At 36.9% G+C, this 12,596-nt stretch overlaps 2 protein-coding genes and 2 pseudogenes across 2 annotated transcripts; 1 reads left to right on the top strand and 3 right to left on the bottom strand.

Moving 5' to 3' along the window:
* Nucleotides 1–241: 241 nt before the first annotated feature.
* LOC120192319 lies at nt 242–3,382 on the bottom strand. Its single transcript, XM_039195109.1, has 8 exons — nt 3,093–3,382; nt 2,252–2,319; nt 1,607–1,754; nt 1,444–1,524; nt 1,264–1,350; nt 1,053–1,138; nt 797–917; nt 242–495 (listed from the first exon to the last, which is right to left on the bottom strand). Exons 1-8 carry the CDS (start codon nt 3,360–3,362, stop codon nt 418–420), a joined length of 939 nt encoding a protein of 312 aa, XP_039051040.1. The 5' UTR covers nt 3,363–3,382; the 3' UTR covers nt 242–417.
* Nucleotides 3,383–3,909: 527 nt separating this feature from the next.
* On the bottom strand, nt 3,910–5,746 carry LOC120192284 (annotated as a pseudogene).
* Nucleotides 5,747–7,408: 1,662 nt separating this feature from the next.
* Nucleotides 7,409–9,168, bottom strand: LOC120192315 (ectonucleotide pyrophosphatase/phosphodiesterase family member 3-like). Its single transcript, XM_039195106.1, has 2 exons — nt 7,576–9,168; nt 7,409–7,545 (listed from the first exon to the last, which is right to left on the bottom strand). Exon 1 carries the CDS (start codon nt 9,086–9,088, stop codon nt 7,619–7,621), a length of 1,470 nt encoding a protein of 489 aa, XP_039051037.1. The 5' UTR covers nt 9,089–9,168; the 3' UTR covers nt 7,409–7,545; nt 7,576–7,618.
* Nucleotides 9,169–9,368: 200 nt separating this feature from the next.
* On the top strand, nt 9,369–12,416 carry LOC120192320 (annotated as a pseudogene).
* The last annotated feature ends 180 nt before the right edge of the window (nt 12,417–12,596 follow it).

Genomic DNA, 12,596 nt, shown 5'->3' with positions numbered 1-12,596 from the left:
AAGAGAAACACCAAAAGAAGTTTGGAATTAGGAGACCTCCATTTCTGATTTTTGTTGGTGTTTACGTAGAGGGTTCGAATAAATGAAATGGAATGTATTGGGAGATGGTATAGAGGAAGACTGAAGCAGACCTTATAATACTATACAGTTGTTTTTACCTGTTTTCCTTTACCATTTTGCATAATGTGTCTGTTGCATATACCAATAACTATGTTTATATCCAGAAAGAGCATTGACAGATAGTGATGAAGGGTGCTTATTTCACTCTGCAATTTATGAAAACAAGAATACAATCTCAAATGATCCACTTTTAGACCTCCTTGGACCTCATACATTCTACGTTTCCCTTCTTAAAATTGCCAAAAGAAAATAGAAGAATTGGAAGAAAATCCTCATAATCTCCAGTCTGGTAGCTTCTTAAGCAGTACTAAGCTTCCTAGAGTACACAATGTACATAGGATCTGAGTGTCCCGGATTAGGCGATAAATGGACAGTCTGCAAAACAGAAGTGAATTTCCCTTTTAATCAAAGGTTCACATTAGTGCCTACCATAAACTTGGGTGCTTTAAATCGGATATATTTGTATGAATGCACATGGATTTACTTCAATGCAGGCTTAGGGAATTTCAATTTGGAAACTTTGGAGCATAATGTAAGTACATGCAACAACATATAATCCCAGTCAACATCAGATGATATCTTATACAACAACATGAAGAGTTCAGAGATTGGCAGCTAATGGTTGTCGAAGAAAACTTCTGGGGTGAAGAGACTATAATGTTGAATAGTATTTTACCTGAGGAGGTTCAAATCCACCAGCATAATGGAAATATGACCCGACGATCAGAGCATGATCGGTGTCGCCAGTGGATGTCCAAATAGAGATTGCTTTTGTCCAAAAGCATCGGTTTGAAAAGCTGTTTCCAATAAGAGTTACATTTATGTTCAACACTTCTAAAAACTGATAATTCTAGAGCAGATTAAAAAGTTGAATAAAGTTTGATCTGAAACTTGAATGCAACCATTGGTTTAGAAGTAGATGAAAAGTTCACCTCATTATAGCCAATCCACCGGGCTTAAGAACCCGATGCATCTCTTGGAAAACATCGAGAGGCTTTGTTAGATAATCAACACTGACCTACAAGATTACATCCTTAAAATGTCATCTTTGAAAACACCGGGATTAGAATGAACGGAATCGCTGATGCAAAAGAAAAGGAGTTATTGAAGAGATGATGACTGATGAGAAAGAAAAACACCCACCACATTGGTAATTACATCGAATGAATTATCTTCAAACGGAAGCTTCGGATTCGAATTTAGGTCTTGCACAACATAGTCTGTTAGAACCTATAAAGGCAATAATTTAAGGTAATATAACAGCTTTTGGATGGCCAGATTTAATCCAACCATTAAAAACACGAGAAGAAATATCGTACTCACAGGATTTCGCTTGAGCTCTTCCTCATTCATCCCCATTCCAACTATCCGTTCTTGCTTGTATCCTTTTGGAAAATGACTGACCTAAACATGAAGCCGACAACGGCGGCGTCATCAGAATGCAATAGAGAGAGGGGGGCTGAGGTCAACATTAAGAATGTCTTACCCAACTACTGCACATATCCAAGATACTCACTCCTGGAGTATTGCTGGGAGGGAAAACCTCTGAATAGTACTTAGTAAGCGCGGCAATGGCTGCATCATCGATATGTGTAACAAAGCGTGGAGCTTCATAGAACAATGAATCTGGTGATCTGAAACATACCAAAAGTTGTATTACATCTATGGAAATCTGATCAGGTCAATATGTTTATCATTGAGGATGAAACTCAGAAATGAGTAGTGCTTGTAAAATTACAGCTAAACGATATCTGCTAGACTGAACCACTCATTGAAGCATTAACTTCTGTAATCAGCATAATACAGGATGATTGAAACGTGAAGCCCTTCGGTCCACGAGAAATAACAGATTCAACGGTTTAATCATAGTACATCGTTTGAAGTTTAAACAGAGTTTTGCCAAACATGTCTCACATTTACAACTTTCTTTCATCTAAAATAGGCAAAAGATACTTCGAAATTTACTTTTCCTATTTCCAACCAGCAATATCATCCAGAAGACGGTTAGTATGTTGCAGCAACAAGGAAGCTCATGTATGAAATAACGAAAGAACGAGCAAGATGCATAACCTCAAGCAGAAATTTAACATAGTGTTCAACTAAACAGCATTATATAGTTTGTATTATTTACTCATCAAAACGCTGGAAATCCTCCTCCTTGAAGGGGAACTGTTCTGGCCATTCCACATTCTGCAATGCCTGCGAAGTAAAGCAAGGGGATTGATATCTCGATAAAAAGAATAACAATTTCAATTTAAATTTTAGTGATGAACTACTGCATTAGGACATTGATGAATTTTATAGGTTCAGTAGTGGCCCAGAAATCTCTAGAAATTAAACTAAAAGCATGCATGTATTAAAAGCAAGAAATCATAATAGAGCCTATTAACCTCTACCTAGCGCATTGATTCATAGATTAGCCACTTTTACGCGTGTATGCAAGCGAGTGAAACGATTCACTACTACCAATTGCATAGCAGGCCATAATTTGGTTTCGAAACTCAGCTCAAAATATTCTCTGGTTTAAGAAAAGGTAAACATCATTGATTTCATTCTTAGTGATCCAATGCAATTGTTTCATATAAAGTATATATCTTTTAACCATATGTGCAGAATATGAAGAACTAAAGGGCTGTAAGATTTCTTACCTACCCACCTAGACAATTTTCATGAAAAAAAAGTGCAAAGCTTTTCTTCAATTATCAGCCAATAATAACCCATCAAGTAATCAAAATTATAACCCAATCAACTTAATCTTTATGATGATTATGCATCAACTAATAAGTTGAGTGTTTTTTTCTTCAATTGTGCTGCAAACCCATTTTCAAAATCTTAGAAATTGCTTTCTAAAATTGAAATAATCCTCAAGCTATATTCCTTCATAACCCACCTTTCATAAAACAGAGTGCTAGGGGGGGAAACCCAGAAACCAAATCAAAGAAGGAAGAATTGTTAAACATTGAAAAATGAACCTGTTCAACACTACTCTTTAGCCTTGCAGAAGCCATGAAAGACTTGCTATTGCCTGCCACGTTCATAAACTGAGTCCAAAATGAAGCCCCTAAGCCTACCACCAATCTACGTGGCAGCCTACTACAATTGTTCCATTTTTTCAGCTTACTCGAAAGACTAGAAACAGACCTAACAGCCCGGGCATGAATGGTAGCAGAACTTAAACATGAATAACTAAAACCAGTCAAAACAGGGAACCTTTGTTGCAGTTGAAGTCCGAGCGCTGCCATCTTTGACTTTATCTCAACTTATATAAAGGTCTGGACTTTTATATGCTGTTACATGGAATATGATACGATTGATTGCACGTGGACCATTGACAACCGTGGGATCAAGGTTGCCAAGTGTAAGTACCCAGACAAGGGTGTGGTTCATATAATTCGGTTGGTCATCTTGTTTTACTGGTTCACATTGGGGTTACGTGGATATCCTTATCGTCATCAGTTGTTTCCAAAAGTCTACGGTTTCATCATTTCATTATCAACGACTGCAGAGCTAATAAATTTAACCTCCAAATTATGAATATCGACACACAATATCCTTAAACATGGAAACTTGATTTCCACCTGAATTTTAAGCTCACATATATAACGGGTAGAATAAGAATGAAAAAGAATGCTACAAAGCTAAGAATTTCTATTTAGTATTTCTTTTACAGAGAAAAATGTCAATATACAATAATACTTTTAAGATGTGCTGATAATGAGGGCCAACCGGATGTGCAATATGCATGGAAATACACACGTGGAGACACGTGCTTTACAACGAAATCTGTGTTTAGGTTGACACGGCTGGCTTTTCGATTGGAGCAGATACAGATTCAAGATTCAGGTCTTCAACTCCCTTTGACGGCCCAATGTTGCAATGCGGTTGTCTATTCGTTTCGATAGCATCCTTTATTTTCTGAAACTACAGATGATAAGGAAATGGTGATGATCACTTTATCCTGAATATTCTGCAAATGATATGCATGAGAAAATTCATCATCTATACATGCAAGTTCAGAAGCCTAAATATGCATGAAGAAGAGTTATTCTAGTATGAATCCCCTTACGGGTTGGTGAAAGATTCCGATGGTGAATCTGTGGTCAAGTAAACGAGGCAATTATAGAACCTGGATTTGGTGCCTCATGCTCTAGTTCAAGGGGAGCTATGTTGGGCTAGGTGGAGAACAACTAACTAATGGAATCAACTTATGTCTTAACAATTACAAATACGACTATGGACTCAGAGGGGATTAAATACACACCTTGGCTAGTGAACATGAAAATGATTCCAGTTGCCCGTGTGCTCCACGGTAGAAGTGAAAATAAGGAAGTACCTTCACATTCAAACTTTTACACATAGGCTTATTTTCATCAAAATTTACTTTTAGGAACATAATTTCAGGGTTTTCTTGGGCTGTCCTGCAGAGCTGCCAGATTCATCAATGTGCAACATCAGGAAAAAAAAACTCACCATAGCTCAGAAGCAAAATCAATTAATTCAAAAGGTTGTGACACCAAATTCTTCAAACACTAATTATTTTGAAGGGCACAGCTATTAGCCTGATTCAAGAAACTGTCATTGGATGCATTCTCCGGTGGATGTGAGCGGTGGAATGGAATAATAAACACCTTTTTTCTGTCGAGCAAGATGGGTTGGTAGTTCAACATAATTTTTCTTATGTAGTTGCTTACACAGAAATGTATAAATATATTTGTCTCAATGAACAAAAGTATCCTGAAAAAAAAAATCTAGAAAGCATCGCACCCGCCCCCATGCCAGTTATTATCAGACTAAACTCTGCTTTTTGTGGATATCTCACAATAACAGGTTATTTGAATTCAATCAAAGGCCTTATGCTGCCTCAGTAAGCCTTTTGAATGCATTTTTTTATTTCTTAAAGATAGACTGCCAATATTTGCCTTGTAAAGGAGGGCCCTCACATTAGAGGAGAAATAAAGAATCATCATATCATATAGTTTACTCAAACAAATGTCAAATTTTATATAAATTGCCAAGACCGAGCAAAACTCGGTATAAACAAAGATAGACTTGGCAGTTTGAAGTTATTGGATCATATATTCTAGTCATTATTTATTTTTCATCGTGATATATTTCTTCAATAGAAGTGTCTTCAAGGTTCTCCAATGCTGAAGTCGTATATTAATGAGGAGTGTAATTTCACCAACAAAAAAAGTTGATTTTGATCTTTGGAGTATTACAAGACATGAAATAGTGGTCAAGAAAGGTATGAATTACCTTGGGAAATAGAGCTCTGCAAGAAGCACACCAAGTTCCATAAAATTCAACTATAACTAATCTATATCACTTAAGGCACTCAAAAAATCTTGAGTGAATGTCAATCATATTTGGTCCTGCATTCTTTTCCCACCATTTCGGCTGGTTCATTTCAGTGATAGCCGCATGAACCAGCAATAAGAACTTGGTTACTGGTTCTCTATCTCATGTACAGGAAATCAATCAATAGTTTCTCCAAATAGTATTGAGAAATACAGAAAAGAAAACATTTCACATGTAATTAACAGTAAGACTGACAATACAGGGGAGAAGTTGATGCTATCAGCCCTGAATGAGAAGAATGAGCCATAATAGCAGGAGAAGATTTCATACTTAATAGCTTTAATACGTTTCAATCTCATGCAATTCTTAATAACAATAAATAAGAGAGAAAGTTATCAGCCATAACTGATAAGAGGTCCCATGTGAAGCTGCCTGACGAAATTGCAAGGTCGGATAGACTCGGAGAATTTAGCACAGAACTTTGGAATAAGAGGTGCGCACCGTATAGTCAATAATTCAACATGCTTAAATCCCATAATGGTAGATACTGAATACCGATTCCCACTACCAAGTTAATGTGCCAGAAAATATCACCATCCAATATTATGTTATGGTAAAATGGAACTGCCAGACAATACATAGATTGCATAGGGATGATGAAATGAATTTATTAGCTTCCCAACTAAATGATCCACAAAAACCTGGTGTATAAGCATCAGTAAACTGATAGATCCTAAGGCATGTAAAAAGGTGCAGACAGTAAAACTGGTAAGCCAAGACGAGGGAGTCCAAAAAATTGTCAGAATCCGTGATATCTGAATCCGATTCATCCGTAGAATATTCGATCGATCCGTGATATCGGAATTCGTTTCATCCGAAGCATATGTACTAATGGTCATGCACCCATCACCTCGAAATATGAAATTATTACAATGTTTCTACAGGTTTCAAATTGTGCATCCGAACAACACTCCCGATTTCCCTTCCATTTTCCACGAGTTAGTTATTTAGGTTGGCTTGCATCAAAAGGAACTAATGGCAAAGCAAAGAACTCGACACTGTTGTTAGTTGCATTTTCGTTGGTAATTTTGTTGGTTTAGGCGGTCTTCAGAATTACAAAAAGATATGAACTCTACTTCCTTCTACGTCAGTAGAAGCTAATTTCCAAGCTGACAAAGGCATGATTAAAAAATATCACTTGAAACAGTACCTTTTTTCAAGGGATGATTCTGGGAAGATACAAGTTTTGTGAGGCCAGATTTCATTGCACAATTCATTGATATTGTTCGAGACTATGATTCGGACAAGCAAATCGAAAAATTGAAAATATTGTCAAAATTTGTTTCTATGAATCTCAGAAAACAATAAATCAATATGTCATTACGAATGGCCATGACCAATTACGCTAAGAGCTTCATTCATCACAGAAATGACAGATCAATTATGCAGGATAAAGGATATATAAACCTATTGCATTTGAGAAGAATCAAAGATTACTAGATTTGTCTTTTGAAAAATCTTAGGAAACCACTTTCATGTCAAATAACATGTACTCCTAGCTTGTATGAATTCCAAAAGATCCTACAATCTGATGTTCCCCCCCCCCCCGATAAGAATAAAGCAAATCACGAAAACCTTATCCATACTGGAGGACAAACAGCTTTGAATAAAAGAGAAGCGATGACAATCCGTTTGCTATAAGAATCTTAGATAAAAAGTATCCCATGCAACCGAGATGTAAGATGCAGTTTTCTATCCAGGTAAGGCAGCATGTATTGAAACAACTAGCTTATCAATAACATGTTTTCAAATTATTTATGAATTCCAACTTCTAAGTTGCAAGGTATGTGCTAGACAAAGACACCAAATCGGATGAGCAACGTAGGCCTTGTCTAAGGAGGGAGCAGAAGCAGAAAGTGCAATGCCAGAATATTTTGCTTTTTTTACAAGGTAAACTTCTAAAACATCATAAGAGCATTGCACAGAATAGTAATATGAAAAGTGAAATTTATTGACGACGTAGAAGTAGAAATTCATTCCTTACAAATTACAAACATCTGCAACTCAAAAATATCAACTGGTCCAGATATCACTAATATCCTTCTGCACAGTCTCAACATATATGTATTCCCAATTGTCTGCATGAGTGAGCAGATAGTCATTTGGCTAAGATCGCTCTGAACATTCTTAGGAGATAAATTTACTGACTAGGCAGTAGAACAGACTCAGGAAATGCTGAAGAACCATTATTGGGAGCACCCTCTAGCTTAAGAATTGAAGTTACCAAGTTATAAATCTGAACATTCTCAAAAGACGGCACCTTCTTTCCCCTTGCAAATTGAGGACCATGACCAATAAAAATAGTCCGCATGGAGAAAAATGCATTGTCGTATCCGTGAGCTCCTCCACACTCTTGTCGCTTAGTCCTTTTCTGCTCCACCTTAAAACTCTCCTCAATCAACCCTATTATGGAAGGAATTCGCTCACTTGCCGCATAATGCAGTCGACTTGGCAGTTCCTCCTTAAGATAAACCTTCAAATACTTTCCATTCTCAACTTTCCCAGATTCCAATCCTTCATTCATCTTTGCAACAACATCCGAAGGTGCATGACCAGGAGGTGGATGAATCGCAAGCATCGGAGTATAATACTGAACCCAATCCGCAGGGATTTTGATCCAAGGGGCCAAATCATCAAGAAAAATCAGCTTTTTATCACATGTACCAACCATCCCATGGTCTCCAACCATAATTATAGTAGCATCCTCAAAAACCCCTCTCTTTTCTAAACCATCAATCAGCCTCCCAATCAAACTATCAATTCTAGAAACAGCCTCGGTGATCTGAGGATCATCAGGTCCGACATCGTGACCCTGATGATCAGGATCCTCAAAATACAATGTCATAAACACAGGAATCTCACTGCTTGGCAAATCAAAGTAGCTTAATACAGTATCAACTCTATCCTCAAAGGGAACAGATCCATTATAGAACATACAAAACTTTTTAGGACAATCCCAAGAACCCTTTTTTACCTCACTTCCAGGCCAAAAATAGGTAGCAGCCTTTAACCCATGATTGACCACAGTCTCCCAAAGTGGCTCACCTAGCCACCACTTTGGTTCATGACTGGACATAGTGAACACCTCACCAGTGTTAGGATCCACGAAACGGTTGTTTATAACCCCATGATAAGCAGGATAGAGGCCAGTAACAATAGAGTAATGATTAGGAAAAGTAAGAGTAGGGAAAACAGGAATCAAACCCAACTCAGCCTCGGTCCCGTTAGCAATCAACCGGTGGATGTTTGGTAATGAGGTCTTGAATTGGTACCCAAACCGAAACCCATCAGAGGAAATCAAAATAACCACCGGCTTTTCCAGTTTCTTTAGAGGACGAGAAACGTTGTGAGCTGTAGCTGAAAAAGAAGATGACGAAGACGAGTAAAAGAGGAAAGCAAACGCAAAGGCAGCTGAAATAGCAATGCAAGTGAAGAGTATCAAAGCAATGAAGATAATGGTGGTTCTGGGCTTTGAAGGAGATGTTTTTGCCGGAGGATCGAAAGGAGAATCAGTGTTGAAAGAAAGGAGAGATCTGGAATGGCTCGAAGGATCCTCTTCTTGGGTTGGAATCGGGATCGGCTTTGTTTGACTCAATGAATCAGTACCCATAATTCCTTTCTTCTCACTTCTCCACGGTTTCTATGAAAAATCAAGTCTTCTGTGACAAAGAAAGCGAGATCAAGAACACTTGATGGCTTTGGTGTATTTTAAGTCCAACCAACACAACTTTCATTGTTGGGTCGGGTGTCGGTCATTTGTAAAGTTTAACAGACTGACATTGAGAACGTTGTCGTTTTTAATGTCGAAATTCCAAATCCTAGTAGCTCCTGTAGGAGAAAGGAAAGATCTTTACTTTTTATAAAGGAAAAAACCAGGTAGAAGAAACTAAACTAGAGTAAAAGACTAGAGTTGAAGTTGAAGTTGAAGTTGAAGTTGAAGTTGAAGTTGCAGAGAGCAGCTCTTCAAAAAGACGTGTTTTTATAAGAATCAAAACTTAGTGGAGCAATGGCGTACCCAAGCATGGGAGAAGCCCATAGGAGAATCACAGAATACTTAAACAAGTTCTCCAACGCTGTTTCATACCAAGATGTAGCTTCCCTTTCTCAGCTCTTTTCCTTCTCCTCCAACTCTCCATCTCTCCTTTCCCTTGCTGATTCCCTCAACATTTTCCAGGTTTTTTTTATTGTCTATCTATTGTTTTAAGGAATCAAAAGTTGTCAAATATTGATTTTTCTTCTTCTTTGTTTTAGGATGCTAATAGATTGATAAAGCAATCGGATAAGTTTTCCCAATACGGTGAGATTTTGGCCCCTCTTTTCCGTTCTTTGCAGAGCTATAGAGTTGGGAACTTGGTTGATGCCTATCATGCCTTCGAAAAATTTGCAAAGTAATCAAATTTTTTTAGGGTTTCAAGTTTTTTTTTTGCTTCTCAGCCCTTTTTTAATAATTAATTAGAGATGTTTATGCAATGTGGTAACTGTGGGAATCTCGCATTGGCAGTGCTTTCATTCAGGAGTTTCGGAATTGGGAATCAGCATGGGCATTGGAAGCATTATATGTTATTGCTTATGAAATTTGGGTTCTTGTAGAGAGGGTATGTTGATGGGAAAACCTTGTAGTTTTTATTTTTCAAAGGAAGGTTTGATTTTGATGTTGGTTTAATTTGGGAATATTGTAATTGTAGGCTGATAGAGAGTTGGCTTTCAATGGTAAGTCCCCGGAGAAATTGAAGGGAGCTGGATCATTCCTTATGAAAGTATTTGGTGTTCTGGCTGTAAGTTTCTTCATCTTCTAGAAATACCCGTTATCATTCTGTTAGCAAGTCGTTTAGACTTCATTTGCTGAAATAATCATCATTGTTGCTAATCATTTGTTATGAACTTATGACACATGGATACCAGGGAAAAGGCCCGAAACGTGTTGGAGCATTATATGTGACTTGCCAACTGTTTAAAATCTACTTCAAGGTGATACTTATGTTTCTTCTGTCTTTGCTTTTTGCTTTGTAAAATCTTTTCGTTTGCTGTTCTATATTTATCATGAATCTAGTTTTGGAAAATGGATTGTATGCTTAGAACCAAACATTTTGGAGGTTAAGATGCATTTAAGATCTTTATCAGCCCTCATATTGTGTTTTATTGTGCAGCTTGGTACAGTGCACCTCTGCCGGAGTGTAATAAGAAGTATTGAAACTGCTCGTATTTTTTATTTTGAGGAATTCCCTAGAAGAGACAAGGTAGTGTTTTTTCCCTTCCCCTGGAATTTTCCATGTATACAAACCTTTTAGTGAATGTTATCTCCTTTCTCAGGTCACCTATATGTATTATACTGGGCGTTTGGAAGTTTTCAATGAAAATTTTCCTGCTGTAAGTAGTCTAAATCCAATGGAGAAAACTTTACTTCTTTCTTTCCTTGATATAAAATTCATTTGTGATTGTGTTTCTTGTGTTTGCCTAGCACGATTAATCATTTTGAGTTTGGGACCCAGTTTATAACTAGCATCCGAGCTTCTCAACACTACTTTTTTCTGGTTTCACATTGTCAAAGCATTAGATTTAAAAGGTCAATATAACTGGGACTAGGTGCTCTTTCTAAATACTATTGTGATTTGGCAGGCTGACCATAAATTATCCTATGCATTGACACATTGCAACCCTCTCAGAGAAGCAAACATAAGGTTCGTTTATGTGTGCTTTTTTTACATATATCTTGCATCTGCACGTATGGAAGCCATAATAACTGATATAATCAAAATTGTCTCTGCATTGATCATTTTGTCATCCAATATGGCATTTCATAACTTGGTTAAAATTCCCTTGAATGTATGCTTCAAATTTATTTCATTTCAACTGGTATTTCTAGTCTATCTTTGATGGGAAGTATGAAAACTAATCCAATGTTATACATTGATAGCAAGTTAAATTCAGTTTTTAGCATGTCTTGCTTCTAATTCTTATTTGGTTTGATTTTTGTAGGATGATATTAAAATACTTGATACCGGTGAAGCTTTCATTAGGCATCTTACCGAGACCTTCCCTTCTAGAGAAGCATAACCTCCTTGAGGTATAGTTTCCCGTTATTATATTTCTTATTTTCTCTCTATGTGGTTGTTATGTAGAACAGATGCTTTGTGCTCATGCTTTTTACCAAGTTATATATTTACGGTGTGATTTCATATTAAAAAGGAACGAAGGAAATCAAATGAATGAAAGGGGAAATTGCACACATTTTCTAAAATATTTTACTATTGGTCCAACATATCAAATTAGTAATTAGTAATGTTGTTATTCTCAATACAACAATGTTGTACAAGCTCTAAAAAGGGGTGATCTCCGACTTCTTCGACATGCTCTCCAAGAACATGAAGACCAGTAAGTTTATCTTCATGATTTTTGTTGATATTGAAATTAACTTGTCGAGACTGTCTCTCTTCCCTTCTATAAAGGTTTCTGCGATCTGGTGTGTATCTTGTCCTGGAGAAGCTTGAGCTCCAAGTTTACCAAAGATTGGTTAAGAAAATGTAAGAGCTTTAGACCAAATGATCCTCCATGATATTTTATTGAATCTTTTCAGCTCATAATATTGACTGTAACATTCTAAACTTGTAGTTACTTCATTCAAAAGCTAAAGGACCCAAGCAAAGCTCACCAGTTGAAGTTGGAAGTAATTGTCAAGGCATTGAAATGGCTCGAGATAGACATGGATCTGGACGAGGTACGTATTTTCCGGTTACAGTCTTCCCTGCTGTTTGCGTTTGGTAATGGAAATTTACAATTCTTTTTTTTTTTTGGTTCCATTTTTGCAGGCCGAGTGTATAATGACCATTCTTATATACAAAAATCTTGTGAAAGGGTACTTTGCTCACAAGAGCAAAGTAGTTGTTTTAAGCAAGCAATACCCTTTCCCCAAATAAAATGGAAAGCCTGTAAACTCATAAACATAACTCTCTGAAATGGTCATATGAAAGTTGTTCTTATTTTCATGTTTATCTGTTCCAATTTTTCTTTCAATTACTAAAATTTGGCAATTTTTTTACATAAACAGTGGTGTTTTCATCCATATGAATGGTTTAGGTTCAATGGATATTATACTCAAGTGATATTTCAACCTAAATATG

Source organism: Hibiscus syriacus, unplaced genomic scaffold, assembly GCF_006381635.1.
Source record: "Hibiscus syriacus cultivar Baekdansim isolate YM2019G1 unplaced genomic scaffold, ASM638163v2 tig00116974_pilon, whole genome shotgun sequence".
Lineage (NCBI taxonomy): Eukaryota > Viridiplantae > Streptophyta > Magnoliopsida > Malvales > Malvaceae > Hibiscus > Hibiscus syriacus.
This window is presented reverse-complemented; position numbering and strand designations above follow the sequence as displayed.